Source organism: Gigantopelta aegis, chromosome 13 (genome assembly GCF_016097555.1).
Source record: "Gigantopelta aegis isolate Gae_Host chromosome 13, Gae_host_genome, whole genome shotgun sequence".
NCBI classification, from domain to species: Eukaryota; Metazoa; Mollusca; class Gastropoda; order Neomphalida; family Peltospiridae; genus Gigantopelta; species Gigantopelta aegis.
The window spans coordinates 25865957-25883268 of NC_054711.1; the positions used below are offsets into that span (position 1 = coordinate 25865957).

At 37.4% G+C, this 17312-nt stretch overlaps 1 protein-coding gene across 2 annotated transcripts in view; it reads right to left on the minus strand.

Moving 5' to 3' along the window:
• LOC121387517 (ADAM 17-like protease) overlaps positions 1-17312 on the minus strand; it is a 67035-nt gene that overhangs the window by 28866 nt on the left and 20857 nt on the right. For both annotated transcript variants that reach the window (XR_005959836.1, XM_041518661.1), the window contains exons 7-13: positions 16414-16541; positions 13745-13837; positions 12876-12956; positions 8528-8666; positions 5283-5393; positions 4200-4205; positions 1304-1422 (exon numbers count right to left, since the gene is read on the minus strand). Coding sequence is in view for 1 of the 2 variants with exons in the window: in XM_041518661.1 (XP_041374595.1) it covers positions 1304-1422; positions 4200-4205; positions 5283-5393; positions 8528-8666; positions 12876-12956; positions 13745-13837; positions 16414-16541 (677 nt within the window). In the remaining variant the exon portion in view is untranslated. The remainder of the gene's footprint in view (positions 1-1303; positions 1423-4199; positions 4206-5282; positions 5394-8527; positions 8667-12875; positions 12957-13744; positions 13838-16413; positions 16542-17312) is intronic.

The following is a 17312-nucleotide window of genomic DNA, read 5'->3' on the forward strand; positions in this document are numbered from 1 at the left end:
GTATGTATGTATGTATGTATATATATCTGTATACAGTCAGACCTAGTTACAATGACCGTTATTACTATGACATTTACACCATCCGACCACAAATTGTCGAGCACAAACATACATCAGTGTTATTCTGTTCATTACACCGGAATTCACACCGTCCGACACCGACAGAGCAAATTAGGAACAAACGTACATCTGACGTTTGGAAACACCTCTTTACAACGGCATTACCTAATCACAGATACCGAAGCACATTGGCAGTACACACACCAGCCACTTAGAATCCTTGATCTCGTAGTGAGCCGACAATGTCACATACTGTCCGAGCTACCGATGTCTGCTAAATCTGTAGACATGTCTTGCTTTTGCAAATAAGCCTTTAGTCAACCAATCAAATGATTCAAAGGAAAAATCAAGTTTTCTATTTGTATGATAGTTTGTGAAAAAACCCAGGTACCAATCGTCGATGTCTTTAACCAAGGAATGATTAGACTGATGGTTAATGTGCCTTGTTTAATATATTTAATGATGTTTTTTAAAAACATTTAATAAATGTATGTGTATTTGTTGTTTTTAATAATAATTGCAATGCATTAGTGATTTAAATGCTTTTCAGTCATCAGTTAATATGAATTAGTATTTTTGTTACGTCATATTGGCAAAGGATATAACTCATGACAATTCGATACAGCGGCAATATCGATATAACGACAAAGTGATACGAACTTGGTCGTTGTAACGAGGTCTGACTGTATACATGTAGATGGTAAACATATTAAAACACTTCGACTAGACAGAGAGAGAATAAGCCTGCTTTTACCAGTCACTCCGACCGACAGTTAAATTAAAACAGTGTAAAGAGCTGTGCAAAAAATACTAATTTTATGTCACAGGTATATGTAAGTAAAAAAGAAAGAAAGAAATGTTTTAATTAATGACGCACTCAACATATTTTAATTACCGTTATATCGCGTCAGATGTATGGTTAATGACCACACAGATATTGAGAGAGGAAATCTGCTGTCGCCACTTCATGGGCTACTCTTTTAGAATAGCAGCAAGGGATCTTTTATATGCACCATCCCACAGATAGGATAGCACATACATGTACCATAGCCTTTGTTAGACCAGTTGTGGAGCACTGGCTGGAACGAGAGAAATGCTAATGGGACCACCGATGAGGATCGATCCTTTACCACTGGGCTAAGTCCTGCTCCCAAGTAAGTAAAAATGAAAACTAAAATTGTTAAAAACAATTGGTATCTCGGAAATTGGATGAACTCGAAGACAATACTGTTTTACAGCTTACCAGATTATTTTCTTCAAATCCGTTGACAGCGTAAGGATACATGAGGTATTTACCGTTGTGGAACGAAGACGGGGCACACTCGCCATTATCAACATCGTGTTCACTGCCCCAGTTGTGACCTGTTTATAACAAAACCCAACCTCAGCATGGTCAAACATCAAAATATAAACAATCATTCTGAGAGTACTGCTAAAGCAATACATTTACCCTACCGGGCACAAAATGTTTTCGTATCAAGGGCCATAACTCTGTCAAAAATGGTAAATCGCCATGAAAGTCAATGCTGATCTGTAACAGCATGTGATAAAGCTATACAAAAATTTTCAGCTCAATATCTCAAGGCATTGGGGAAAGAAAGAAGTCCGGAAAACAAATTATCATATCTCTTTAAGTTCAAGGTCCATAACTCTGTGAAAAATGAGTAAATCGCCATGAAAGTCAAAATTCATCTGTAACAGTACATGATAAATCTAACCACAACATTTCAGGTCAATATGTCAAGGCACTGTGAAAACAACATCTGAAAAACTATATGTGAGACAGACAGACAGACGGACGGACAGACAGACGAATGGAGATAAAATAAGGTTGCTAAATCTACTGAATGGAACAGGAAATGTTTTATTTAACAACACACTCAACACATTTTATTTATGGTTATACAGCGTCGGACATATGGTTAAGGACCACAGCTATTGAGGGAGGAATCCTGCTGTCGCCACTTCATGGGCTACTCTTTTCGATTAGCAGCAAGGGATCATTTATATGCACCATCCCATAGACAGGATAGTACATACCACAGCCTTTGATATACCAGTCATGGTGCATTGGCTGGAGCGAGAAATAGCCCAATGGGCCCACTGACTGGGATCGATCCTAGACCAACCGCGCATCGAGCGAACGCTGTACCACTGGGCTATGTCCCGCCTGAAATCTATTGAATGCTGAGAGCTTTATTACTACAAGCATGTAAAATAGACAGCGGTAGCCCGTCATGACCATGTAAATGATGTCATAAATTCAATGCGCAAACAAAAAATGAGTCAAACAAAACCATACTTATGCGAGTGACACACGAATGAAACTATCGCTTCCGCTATTTTCAGAGCCCTGAAAAATCACTGCCTGCTAATGAACACAGTACAACAGTCAATTTTTTCCACTAATATAAGCACCTGTCATCATTCAGAGGACAAGGATTGGGGTATAGAGATGGAAATCAAAAGAACAAAACCCAATATTAACCAGGTCGAAATATACTGATGGAAAGACATAAGGGAACACAGAAATAGTAACAGTTACAGCAAATATTGACTGCAACTAAAACCATTATCCACAGTAACAGGAAAGAAAGAAAGGTTTTACTGAACACACTCAACACATTTTAAATTACAGCTATATGAAAGAAAATGTTTTATTTAACGACGCACTCAACACATTGTATTTACAGTTAAGGATGACACTGATATTGAGAGAGGAAACCCAGTCGCCACTTCATGGGCTACTCTTTTGGATTAGCAGCAAGGGATCTTTTATATGCACCATCCCACTGACAGGATAGTACATACCACGGCCTTTGTTACACCAGTCGTGGAGCACTGGCTGAAACAAGAAATAGCCCAATCGGTCCACCGAAGGGAATCGATCCTACAGCTGTATAGGGCCACAGAGCTTATTGGAGAGGAAACCCACTGCAGTCATGCCATCAAAGTAACACGAAGTTAACTGTGTTACTAACACTTAATCCAGCAGTACTGACATTCAGTCCCTCATTACATTCAGACCGGCCTCGGTGGCGTCGTGGTTAGGCCATCAGTCTACAGGCTGGTAGATACTGGGTTCGGATCCTAACTGAGGCATGGGATTTTTAATCCAGATACCGACTCCAAACCCTGAGTGAGTACTCCGCAAGACTCAATGGGTAGGTGTAAACCACTTGCACCGACCAGTGATCCATAACTGGTTCAACAAAGGCCATGGTTTGTGCTATCCTGCCTGTGGGAAGTGCAAATAAAAGATCCCTTGCTGCCTGTTGTAAAAGAGTAGCATATGTGGCGACAGCGGGTTTCCTCTAAAAAACAGTGTCAGAATGACTATATGTTTGACGTCCAATAGCCGATGATAAGATAAAAAAATCGATGTGCTCTAGTGGCATCGTTAAATAAAACAAACTTTACTCTTTTTTTTTTTTTACATTCATTTATTCATTTCAACTCATGTTCATATCCAATTAAGGTTCAAACACCTTGCCATGGGCACACACCTCAGCTATCTGGGCTGTTTGTCCAGGACAGTCGGTTAGTTGATAGTGGTTAGTGAGAGAGAAAAGGGTGTTGTGGTCTTACACCTACCCATTGAGTTATTTAAACACGCTCTGGGTGGGAGCTGATACCGGGCTGCGAACCCAGTACCTACCAGCTTTATGTCTGATGGCTTAACCACGACACCACCGAGGCCAGTCCCACTTTACATCTCTGTATTTTATACAGGCTTAACTACTTTATTAGTGAAATACATTTGGTCTCAAATACAATATGTTGCCTCAGTTCTTTTGATCCACTAATATAGGAATCTGTTATGGTTCGAAAGACAAGGACTGGGATGTGGAGTTGGACAGCAAAGACAAAACAACATGAAATTCAAAGTAAAAAAAACAAAAACAAGAAGCGAATGCATACCCGTAAGTGTCAAGGGCTAGTGTATGGAGGTTAACAGTAAAATATGTTGAGGTTGAAACAAAATACCATAATCCGGGTTTTAAGTCCCTGGCAATGCAGAGACAGGGCCCGGGATGGACATGCCTGAAACCGTAGTGGTATAGGGGCATGTTAAAAAGTTCAAGTCAAGTCGGGCCATAACCCTTTAAATTATTTCTTCTTCTCTCAATATTACTTACCTAGTTCTGTTTGGATCCAGGAATATGAAAAAAATTTAAACATAAAACTTTGTGATAAAATCTGAATGTAATTATTTTTAATATATAATATTGTTTTATAAAATCTAGGCACATGCAGTTCTAATAGAACTGGTTATGGCAAACTTTTAAAAATAACGATAAAAATAAAAACTGTAGTGTTAAATTATGACACACTAATTGCGAGGAGGCTTGAAAAAATATTGTGAGAAATTGGGCAAAGTGTGCTTCATAAAAGTTAATGTATAATGTTAATATTTATGATAAACAAATAAAATCGAACCATTCTTAGGCATTGGAGTGGCATATTAATTATACATGTATTTAACAATACAACAAGTCACATGATCTTATCGATTCAATCAAAATAAAGAAGACTGTAAATGCATTCTATTTTGAAGAGTTCATGGAGCATTATATGTGTCTTGTAACGATCAGTATCATCCTGGCCATGTTAAACAACATTTGTAGCATACATGTATATATAGGGAATAACTGGTTACTGTCTTAAGATATCGGCTTTATCCTGCGAAGGTTAGAATGGCGAATGCAGCGAGGCTCTGCCGAGCTACATTCGCCATTCGACCTGAGCAGGATAAAGCTGATATCTTAAGACAGTTCCAGTTATTTCTTTTGTCCTGCAATCCTACAGGAATATTCAAAAAATCATTATTTATTCCAGTTTTGTGTACGCAAATAGAGTATTGTCAACCTAGCAAGGCTTTTGCCATATGACGTCATTATTTGTAAGAAGCTAGCTACATTCTGTCACATTAAAAAAGCGTTTCTAAACTCTAATTCATAAATAAATATACAAGCTTTGTATTGCTATAGCAAAACTAAAAGTTATTTGTATTTACTGTACTTCAACAAATGGTTTAAAGAGTACGTTTATTGAAAATCTACTCTGAAATACTCAGTCGAGTCGGGCGTGACCTATATTTATAGAGATTTATCTAGTCATCATATCTTGCCAATGTATACAGTGATTGCTGGATATATAGTAATAGCTACCTGTAGCTATAATTACATTTTCATCAGTTATTTTTACTGTAATGTACTCACCATGAGCTGCGACAAGAGTTGACTCAAGTGTGAGCAGACGGTTCCCCCCAGAGTTCATTGAGCTGCTGAAACCCGTATTCAGTGTGTGGCGGATCCGGTTTTTCTTGTATGCTGAAGAAATTTAAATATTATTAACCGATCCTGTTTTTCTTGTATGCTAAGAAAATAAAATATTATTCACGGATCCGGTTTTTCTTGTATGCTGAAGAAAATTAAATATTATTCTCGGATCCGGTTTTTCTTGTATGCTGAAGAAAATTAAATACTATTAACAGATCCGGTTTTTCTTGTATGCTAACAAAAGTAAATTATTATTAACGGATCCAGATTTTTTGGTATGCTGAATAAAATTATTAATGGATTTTTTTTTTTTCTGTATACAGAATAAAAGTAATGAAATTCATGACTTTTTTTCAAGGATGGGCCTGTTCAAAAATGGGGCTGAACAGGGAACTTGTGATTTCTTTTTTTAAAGCATGCTAAAACAAAGCAACAGCTACAAAGTAAAAGAAAATTGTGAAAACTGTTTAACAAAGTTAATAAACATTATCGCAGACTCTAAAGGGAGATAATAAATAAATGTTTGATTATAAATATTTAATAACGTTAATCTGGAGCTATCATACCGTTTCAAAATATATTGATAAAACCAAATCTATGGATGGGTGTGAGTGGAGATGGCAGGACAGTAGTTTTTTTATTGTTCCTTAAAAGGTTTTCATTGGAATACCTAGCTACCTACATGTATGTCTAATTAACATTACTGTTTACTGGTCTACTGTACTAACAGAATCTATTGATACATTTATTATCCATATGGTTCAACATAACTGAGTGAATAAATAGACAAAACTACATATATGTGGTTTCCTGCGGCATCGGGGTTTCCTGCAGGAAATACACTCGTGGAATACAGAAATCAGAAAACCACATATATGTTGTTTTGTATTTATTACATACGGTACCCTAAATTGGAAACATTTTTCCAAATAATAATTCAGAAATTATAACACTGCTAGCTAATGATGGGGATTTCTAAATTTACACAACTAGGTCAGCTGTGTTACTAAGCGGACCGAAGAACCACCAATTATTACACATAGGAATATAGTTCTATTTAAACAATAAACAGAAATAAGAAAGAACGAGTGAAAAGTTACCTATAATTTTAATGATATTGTTTGAAATGCCTTTTAAAGACAATGTAATAGTTAAAATTCATGAACAATATAATATTTAATTTGCTCGTAATACGTCAGAAAACCGTCAGCGTGCCAGTTTTATCAACGAAGAAAAATGTCAAGAATTGTTCACTCAGTGTCTGAGTCGTCATGGGTGTGTTTTCTTTTATTGATGTTCATGGAATTATTCATTGCTGAAAAGTTTAAGTTTATATTAAATGTGCCTCCATAAAGCATTGCTCCACTGAATAATCCGGTTGACAGTTCATTCAAGTTTTCTATGTGAGGAGACGGTGCAGTGCATGCGACGGCATTGTTGTTAAAGTCGACGACAGTCACTTTTCGCATCCTTGTTTTGGATTCGTACACAATAAATATAGCATATCTTACCGTAATTTCACTAGAAATCCATATTTCCTAAAAGGTGCAATTTTTTAATCACAAAATTTTGTTCAAACACATCCAGGTGCATTAGTAATATTAAAAAAAAAAAAATCAATAGCAATTTTACATTGGAATTTTTCCAAAAAGGAAACGTCATGTACCCAGTTTATGGTTATTGTAAGGAGATGCAAAGTGACGTCAATGGAATACTGACGTCATTTAAATTCAAAATTAGTTGTATTATTACAATCCTGCGCCACATTAAAATAAAAACTAGTCTACTAACCTTGACCCCTGTCAAATTCCTATAAGAAGCAGACAACACTGTTTATAGGTCGTACTTTTAATTTTTTTCATAATTCTGGACAAAATATTACTTTGAAGTTTTGAAAGATGAAAGAAATAAAACGTACCTTTTGTCAAATATATCATATCACAAAATTACGGTTGGAGATGTTTTATTTATTGAAAAAGAATAAGAATTGTGTACGATGTAACGAAGCCAAAACAAGGGTCCAAAAAGTGACTGTCGTCGACCTTAACTATCGTGGATTAAAAGCTTGTTGGTTAGTAGTGTTCCCGTCTCAAGTTTTGGTATCGCGCTCATTAAATTGTAAATATTTGTCACCGTTTTCAGTTCAAATTTTCCACAAAATAACATTTTAAACAAACCAAGCACAAACTTTGTTTACATATCGCGAAGGGCATTCCCGGTAACCATGTGCTATAAATAGTAGCGTTGAATACGGTATAGTTCCGGCAGTTGAGTTGAATACGGAAAGTTGTATTCAATTCTTGTATTCAGAGCTGTATTTATATAGTAAGATTTAATGGGCATGTAATAATAATTACACGAAGCACACATGTAACAACAAGTGTAATGACATAATTTCGGGAAGCGACGTCATAACATGACGTTGCTTCTCCAGTCCTAGCTCAGACTGTGCATTTGAAATATGACATCATTTTGTCGTCTCCTAGCTGTGGCTGAAACATTTTGAGTTGGGTCTGGTTATTCATAAAGAAAACAACAAAAATAATATGGATAATAAAGAAATTATTACACTCGAGTCGTACTTATTTTACGAAACTCGTGTTAGGATTCATGTATTACCCTCGCTCTCGCTCGGGCAATATAAAAATCTTGACACTCGTTTTGTAAAATCAGTACAACACAAGCTCGTATAGTAATCACAATGTAAGTATGCAGCTTTAAAACATCAGGACTGTTCTTCTTAAAAAATCCCACATTGAAATTCATGGTAAAACTAATTCTCTTGTACATAATGGACCGGCCTCGGTGGCGTCGTGGTTAGGCCATCGGTCTACAGGCTGGTAGGTACTGGGTTCGGATCCCAGTCGAGGCATGGGATTTTTAATCCAGATACCGACTCCAAACCCGGAGTGTGTGCTCCGCAAGGCTCAATGGGTAGGTGTAAACCACTTGCACCGACCAGTGATCCATAACTGGTTCAACAAAGGCCTTGGCTTGTGCTATCCTGCCTGTGGGAAGCGCAAATAAAAGATCCCTTGCTGCTAATCGGAAAGAGTAGCCCATGTAGTGGTGACAGCTGGTTTCCTCTCAAAATCTGTGTGGTCCTTAACCATATGTCTGACGCCATATAACCGTAAATAAAATGTGTTGAGTGTGTCGTTAAATAAAACATTTCTTGTACATACTGGATGAACAGATGCCACCAATGGTTCCCAGTCGCGGTGACGCGATGTAAGCCAATCCCAGAATTCCACCTTCAAACGCCTGGTACGTAAAGAGATGAGCGAGACAAAAAGTCGAGAAATACATATCCTGGCTGAACACCTTAAAAAAACAACAACAAAAAAACAATTAAATGTCTCATTTATAATAAACTGATTTGGCGTCACTCACAAATGTACAGAAAGTTTGATTTGTTTAATGACGCCACTACAACACATTGATTTAGTTATTGGAATTCAAACATTTGGCAATTCTAACATATATACATGTAGTCTTAGCGAAGGAAAAAAAAGTTTATTTTTGTTTCCTGACACCACTAGAGCACACTGATTGATTAATAATCGGCTACTGGGTGAAAACATTTGGTAATTTTGACATACAGAGGAAACCTGCTACATTTTTCCATTAGCAGCTAGGGATCTTTTATATGCACCATCTGACAGACAAGACAGCACATACCATGGCCCTTTATATACCAGTCGTGGTGCACTGGTGATGAACATACAAAGGTGAAATGATTCTATTGTCTAGTATCTATATTTGAGAAATTGACCTTTATGTGAAAACTTGACAAAGTTGACCCTGTTGCTACCAACTCTATCAGTCTGTGTAGGGTTATTGTGATATACTGTCATGTCATGTCATAGGGTTTTACGTGCACATTCAGAACAAGCTGTTGTAGCGCACGCCTGTCGTGGGCACAAGAGCCGGCCTTGGCCGGCTCCTCCGTCCATGACAAGAAAGGTGGGGGGAGGGGAGAAGAGGGACCACCTGCACTGGCAGGTGCAAGGGAGCACCAGCAGCCCGATCAAATCGGTAGCAGGCGGGTGGGGGTGGTGATGGTGCTATGAAATTTGAATGGAGCAGTTAAATGCCAAAGAGAAAAGGGTGGGCAATTTTGATTGAGGGAATTTGGCGCAATTTTGAACGGTCGGTCGAAAGGTAAATGGCCAAGCTAATATAGGTTTTGATATTAGTGAATCGAGAGTAGCTCATTAATTTTAGACCTTTACGATGCTGTGGTGTCTCCCTAGGTTGCCCATAAGGCCCTTATAAAGGGCCTGACTGCTTCTGGTCGAGGCATCACCAAGTACCAATTTATTACCAGCAGCAAGTATTGGGGGTTTGGGTGGGGGAGGCCGATATTCTTTTGTTCAGCTTCCCCCGGGTGCATTGCAATTGTGTACTCGGAACGGTATTTTTTTGTCCGGTTCCTTATTAGAGTAGTGATATACTGAAGCCTACCTGTGGTAAGTTGGCATGGCCCAGTCTGTGTAGGTTTTGTAATATACTGAAGGCTACCTGCAGTATATCGGCATGGCCCAGTCTGTGTACGTTATTGTAATATACTGAAGCCTACCTGTAGTAAGTCGGCATGGCCCAGTCTGTGTAGGTTATTGTAATATACTGAAGCCTACCTGCAGTAAATCGGCAATGGCCCAGTCTGTGTAGGGTTATTGTGATATACCAAAGCCTACCTATAGGTTGGACTATACCAATTCAAATCCCATAGGCGACCATGTTAACGTTTGTGTTTAAAAACACTATATGCAATATATCAACCAAACTATGACCCATAAATATCAGTACTACAACCCCTACCTCAAAGTATTAACTGCAGAAAATGGTACCTTTCATGGCTCATTTTCGGTATAACCAGATGTTTTTACAACACCCCTAGTTTCGCACAAAATTTTTGTACTTTTTTTTACATGTACCCCATACATGTTCCAAGCACAAGGCTACTTGACACAGTGGTACTAGATGAATTAAAATTGTATACATTTTTAGCCCAGATGAAACTAATTTTTTTTACAACCAACACACTCACATTTATAACCAATCACAGGACTTGTGGTGTTAACTTCTCTATCAAAAGTTCGATGCACCTCGAACTTCAACCCAGCCGGAAATTAATTGGTATAGTGCTACCTATACCTATAGTAAGTCGGCATGGCCCAGTCTGTGTAGGTTATTGTGAAAAAGACTGAAGCCTACCTGTAGTAAGTTGGCATGGCCCAGTCTGTGTAGGTTATTGTAATACACGTATACTGAAGCCTACCTGTAGTAAATCGGCATGGCCCAATCTGTGTAGGTTATTGTAATATACTGAAACCTACCTATAGTAAATCGGCAATGGCCCAGTCTGTGTAGGTTATTGTAATATACTGAAGCCTACCTGTAGTAAATCAGCAATGGCCCAGTCTGTGTAGGTTATGGTAATACATGTATACTGAAGCCTACCTATAGCAAGTTGGCATGGCCCAGTCTGTGTAGGTTATTGTAATATACTGAAGCCTACCGGCAGGGCTCGACCTTAATGGTACCAGGGTTTTTTTTCTGCCTGTCCAGCGACTACACAGTTTTCAAGACGCTTCATTCATCCATGTCTGGAATTCCACCTTTCATGTGTTTGTTCTCCTGGCACAAGTCACTGAAACTGTTGTTTTTATGGTCTAAGCCCCAGGTGGTGATTGCGCAATATGATTGTAGAAATAAAAGAGTACCGTATTGTTCCTATTTGTAGCGCCCCCTCTAATATAAGCGCCCCCTATGATCACGAGAAATATATCATGAAAAGGTACCCGTAAAATAGTAAAACTGGCTTACCTGACTGTCGACTTGCAATGATTATAATCGGTAAACAAATAAAATCAAAACAGGTGAAGCACTACGACACTAGTATGGGCGAACAGTATGTCACACATGTCGTCTATCAAATGTATGTCGCTGTTATCTCCACGCAGAATGAACACACGACACTCCGTTAACGCTGTTCAAAACCGGAAGTACAAACATACCGGTAGGTATTTACACCGACACCGTAACACCGTTTAAAAAACGGGTAAATGATAACTTTAACTAAACTGCAAACTGCAAACTGGAGTCAAATGTCAACAATTTAACTTTAACTAAACTTAAAACTGGAGTCAAATGACAGTAATTTGTGTACACAGTGACAATCGAAACGTGTCAGTTACAAACTACCGGCCAGAGTGACTCGGCGGCAAAGCTTTTGATGTCTCAGCGAGCCAGACGCACTGACAGTTTGATACGAGGATTATTCACACATATTACGAAACGTGTTCTAGTACTCTAATTAGCGCGCCCCCTTTGTGTTTTGCATCGCGCCCGGGCGCTACAAATAGGAACAATACGGTATATTTGTCAGTGGTAAGAATTCTTCAACACATTGGCTGATTACAAATAATTAGAAGTAATTCAGTTTTGTAAACGCGTAGGCCTATTACCAATAAAGAAAACAAAAGCCAAATGTATTCAACACAACAGTATTCGCAAAAAAAAAAAATACACAAGAACCGAATTAGCCTCAGCCGGTGTCAAGATTAACCCTTGATTCACTTCAAGCAACCGGCCTCGGTGGCGTCGTGGTTAGGTCATCGGTCTACAGGCTGGTAGGTAATGGGTTCGGATCCCAGTCGAGGCATGGGATTTTTAATCCAGATACAGACTCCAAACCCTGAATGAGTGCTCTGCAAGGCTCAATGGGTAGGTGTAAACCACTTGCACCGACCAGTGATTCATAACTGGTTCAACAAAGGCATGATTTATGCTATCCTGCCTGTGGGAAGCACAAATAAAAGATCCCTTGCTGCTAATCTGAAAGAGTAGCCCATGTAGTGACGACAGCGACTTTCCTCTCAAAATCTGTGTGGTCCTTAACCATATGTCTGATGCCATATAACCGTAAATAAAATGTGTTGAGTGCGTCATTAAATAAAACATTTCTTTCTTTCTTTCACTTAAAGCATGTCCGTTTCTTACATCAAAGTAATGTACATCAAATAATTCATTCATGAAAGACGAGGCTTAGGGTATTTGTAATATATTGTAGTATTTGTGGACAGATGGAGTTTCTTGAAAATGAACTTGATTGACACCAACGGTTCTCCTTGATTGGTTAATAATTAGTGAAACTGCAGTGTGAATGATATGCGACCTGGCTTGGGTCGGCATTTTCTTTGTAATTTCCCAAACGATCTGATACAAACTAAAATTGTTTTAACGTGAGCTAAAAGTATTGTTTATAAATATGAGCCCATTTGTAAAGCTTGTATATATAAAATTCATTAATATAATGTGTTAAAAATTTAGTTTTCATAAATATGTATTTTCCAGTATAGTGCTCATGATAAAAGTATATTTAAGTATAAATAAATGATTTTAATTTTTAAATGTTTTTTGGTCTTATTTTTAAAATTTATTATAGGGCTACCAATTTTTACCGAGGGCTACCATATTTTATAACAGGGCCACCAATGAAAAACGTTAAGGTCAAGGCCTGCCTACCTGTAGCAAGTCTCGAGTGGCCCAGTCTTTAGGATTATTATAATGAAGCTTTCCGATCGTTTCAGCTTCATGTATCCGTAACTGTTGATAAAAGAGAGAAAAAAACTTAGATAAATCATTATGAGAGCACTGCTAAATGTAAATGCAAACTGTTTTAGTTAAACTAGTATTAGGCGGAAGTGACAGTGACGTCACATCCACTTCTATCAATATGACATCGTCACATCACAGCTATTTCTATTTTTAACATCACATTCATTTCTATTAGTAATAGCATTACAGCTATTTTTATTGATAGGAAATCACAGCTATTTCTGTTCTTAAAAGACATCACATCTATTTCTGTTGATATAACATCACAGCTATTTCTATTGTCAGACAGCACAGCTATTTCTAATGTTAGACATCACAGCTATTTCTATTGTCAGACATCACAGCTATTTCTATTGTCAGACATCACAGCTATTTCTATTAAGGAGATTATAGCCATTTCTATTAATATGACATGACAGTTATTTCTATTGTTAAAGACATCACAGCAATTTTTATTAGTAATGATATCATAGTTATTTCTACCGTTAAAGATATCACAACCATTTCTATTAGTAATGACATAACAGTAGATTATTTTGATTTGACATCACAACCGTTTCTTTCAATATGACATCACAGCTACTTCTATTGTAAAAAAAAACATCACAGGCATTTCTATTAGTAATATTACAGCCACTTTTATTTATATCACATCACAGACATTTCTATTGCTAAAAACATCACAGCCATTTCTACCAATATGATATCATTGCTACTTCTGTTGTTAAATACATCACAGCTATTTCTATTGTGATAGACATCATCAGTGTACTTACATCTTGTATTTGGAAACCAAATCCCTTGAGGCCTGTCTTGTTGCTCCAGAGCGTGTCACGGTATATGTTGTCAATCTTGTTCATCAAGCTGATCTGAATCAAAGAAAAGGAATATTTGCTTACCACCAAAACACATACTGACCAGACAGATACAGAAGTGCTCACTGTTGAATTCCAGTACCAGCTCCAACTTATACATTATACATGTTTTCATTATTTCTGACTCCCCCCCCCCCCCCCCAAGACAAGAATATATAAAATGGTAACCGAAAAGGCAAATCCTAAATATATTGGAATATATTGAATATCCTGCATCGATCACTATCTCTCTCTCTGTGCCTCTCCCTCCCTCTTTCTCTGTATATGTGTCTCTCCCTCTCTGTGCCTCTCCCTCCTACCCTCTCTCTCTCTGATTTGTAAGCCTATCAATGAGTGGCTGTTGAAGCAATCTGCATACTGTGCAGAGATCGAATTTTTTTTACCCCATATATTTGAGCCCATATTAGTAACAATACATTTAATTCAATAGCAATAAAGGGTCTTTCCTATGCACTTTCTCACAAACAGGACAGAACATACCATAGCCTTTGAAATTTTGACATATAGTCTTAGAGAGGAAACTCACTACATTTTTCATTAGTAGCAAGGGGTCTTTTAAATCCACCGTTCCACAGACAGGATAGCACAGACCACAGCCTTTGATATACCAGTCATGGTGCACTGGATGGAACGAGCAATATTTCAATGGATCTACCAACGGGAATCAATCTGAGACTGACCTTGCATCAAGCAAGCACTTTACCACCCTCAGATACTGGAGTAAGATGCAAATGCCACTCAAAAGACATGGAATGCTTTCTGACGAACAGTCTTTGCTTCCTATCTTAGGTATTTTAATTTTGCAGAATTTGTATTAATACTTGTGTTCTACTTTTGAATTTTTAGATGGCTTCTCACTTCACAAAATGGATCTCAAGTTTTGGCGATAGAATTAACACTATACAAAGATAAGACAGTGTACCATTAAGATATCATTATAACACTATATACAGTGAAACCCCTCTAAACCGGACACCCTTGGGACCAAGACAAATGTGCATTTTTAAGAAGGATCCTGTTTACAGAGGTTAAGTTCCGTCCTGGTTTTTAAAAAAGGGACTCTGTAAAACATCCGGTTTGGAGGGAATTCCAGTTTACAGAGGGTCTGGCCTTGAGACGTTTCGCTGTATTTGCAAGATGATGAACATATATATTTAAGAGAGGAAATTAATACTATATTTACACGATGATATAAGCTGCATTCACACTTCAACTTAAACTAAACTGGTATACATGTAACTAAACCAGTTTAAAATGTAAATGTGAAGACTTTTTTTTTCACTATACTGGAACAGCTAAAACTTCAGTATGTGGTTTAGCTAAACCGGTATAGCTAAAACACTTCAGTGTGTGGTTTAGTTGAACCGGTAGAGCTAAAAGACTTCAGTGTGTGGTTTAGTTGAACCGGTAGAGCTAAAACACTTCAGTGTGTGGTTTAGTTGAACCGGTAGAGCTAAACCACTTCAGTGTGTGGTTTAGTTGAACCGGTAGAGCTAAACCAATCCAGTGTGTGGTTTAGTTGAACCGGTAGAGCTAAACCAATCCAGTGTGTGGTTTAGTTGAACCGGTAGAGCTAAACCAATCCAGTGTGTGGTTTAGTTGAATTGGTAGAGCTAAAACACTTCAGTGTGTGGTTTAGCTGAACTGGTAGAGCTAAACCACTTCAGTGTGTGGTTTAGCTGAACTGGTATAGTTAAAACACTTCAGTGTGTGGTTTAGTTGAACTGGTATAACAAAAATATTTCAGTGTGTGGTTTAGATGAATTGGTATACATGTATACATGTAACAAAAATATTTCAGTATGTGGTTTAGTTAAATTGGTATAGCTAAAACACTTCAGTATGTGGTTTATTTAAATTGATATATCTAAAACAGTTTAAATGTAAGAGTGAACACAAACATTTTTAGTTAAAGGGACATTCCTGAGTTTGCTGCATTGTAAGATGTTTCCGACTAATAAAATATTTGTATGATTAAACTTACATATTAAATATATTTTCTTATTTAGAATATCAGTGTCTGTATATTCAGTGGGATTCTGGTCGTCTTAATATTTGTAAGAAGCCCAAATTGGATTTTGTCTTCAAATAATTTCGTACGTACGAAAAAAATAAAATATTAGGAAATAAAATGAAATTTAACCTAGTGCAAATAGTAGAACGATCAGAAACACGTTTAATATACAGCCACTAATATTTTATGCATAAAAATATGTTTGATATGTCATTACAATTGTTAAAAAGTCTCTGTCAGTTGATAACATGTTAAAAATTACAGCAAACTCAGGAATGTCCCGTTAAACTGGCGGAAGTGACAGTAATGTCACAATCACAATAAGCTGTAAGCGAGTTATCAACGGCCTAACAGACATGACGTCTTACACAAGTGCGGATAACTACACTTCTGCCGTATACAGGTATACTTGTTACACGTGTGAACGCACGTCATTTCCAACCAAAACTGTTTGAGCTAAACTATTACAGTTAAAGCAGTTTAACTTGTGTGAGTGTGAACACAGCTGTAGATATATTTTTATGAGACGAAATCAATGCTATTAAAAAACACTTACAAGATAATTAGCTGTGCGATGAGGAAAGCCTCCACCTATTGTCTCGTGAAAGCGATAATCTGCTACGACAATAAGTTTACAAGTATTTTTCGTCATCCGCCACGTTTGACGTTTCGATCTTTGATGATCTGTAACGACAATAAAATTTATCGTGATCAATATGACAGCAAAAGGGAGGTAACTGCAATAATCATGTAATGACAATAAAATGTATGCTGATCGATGTGACAGTGAAGGGGAGGTAATTGCAATAATCATGGAATGACAATAAAATGTATGGTGATCGATGTGACAGCTATGGGGAGGTAATTGCAATAATCATGCAATGGGGAGGTAATTGCAATAATCATGGAATGACAATAAAATGTATGGTGATCGATGTGACAATAATGGGGAGGTAATTGCAATAAATGTAATGACAATAAAATGTATGTGATCGATGTGACAATAAAATGTATGGTGATCGATGTGACAGCTATGGGGAGGTAATTGCAATAATCATGTAATGACAATAAAATGTATGGTGATCGATGTGACAGCTATGGGGAGGTAATTGCAATAATCATGTAATGACAATAAAATGTATGGTGATCGAAGTGACAGTGAAGGGGAGGTAATTGCAATAATCATGTAATGACAATAAAATGTATGGTGATCGATGTGACAGTGAAGGGGAGGTAATTGCAATAATCATGTAATGACAATAAAATGTATGGTGATCGATGTGACAGTGAAGGGGAGGTAATTGCAATAATCATGTAATGACAATAAAATGTATGGTGATCGATGTGACAGCTATGGGGAGGTAATTGCAATAATCATGTAATGACAATAAAATGTATGGTGATCGATGTGACAGTGAAGGGGGAGGTAATTGCAGGTAATTGCAATAATCATGT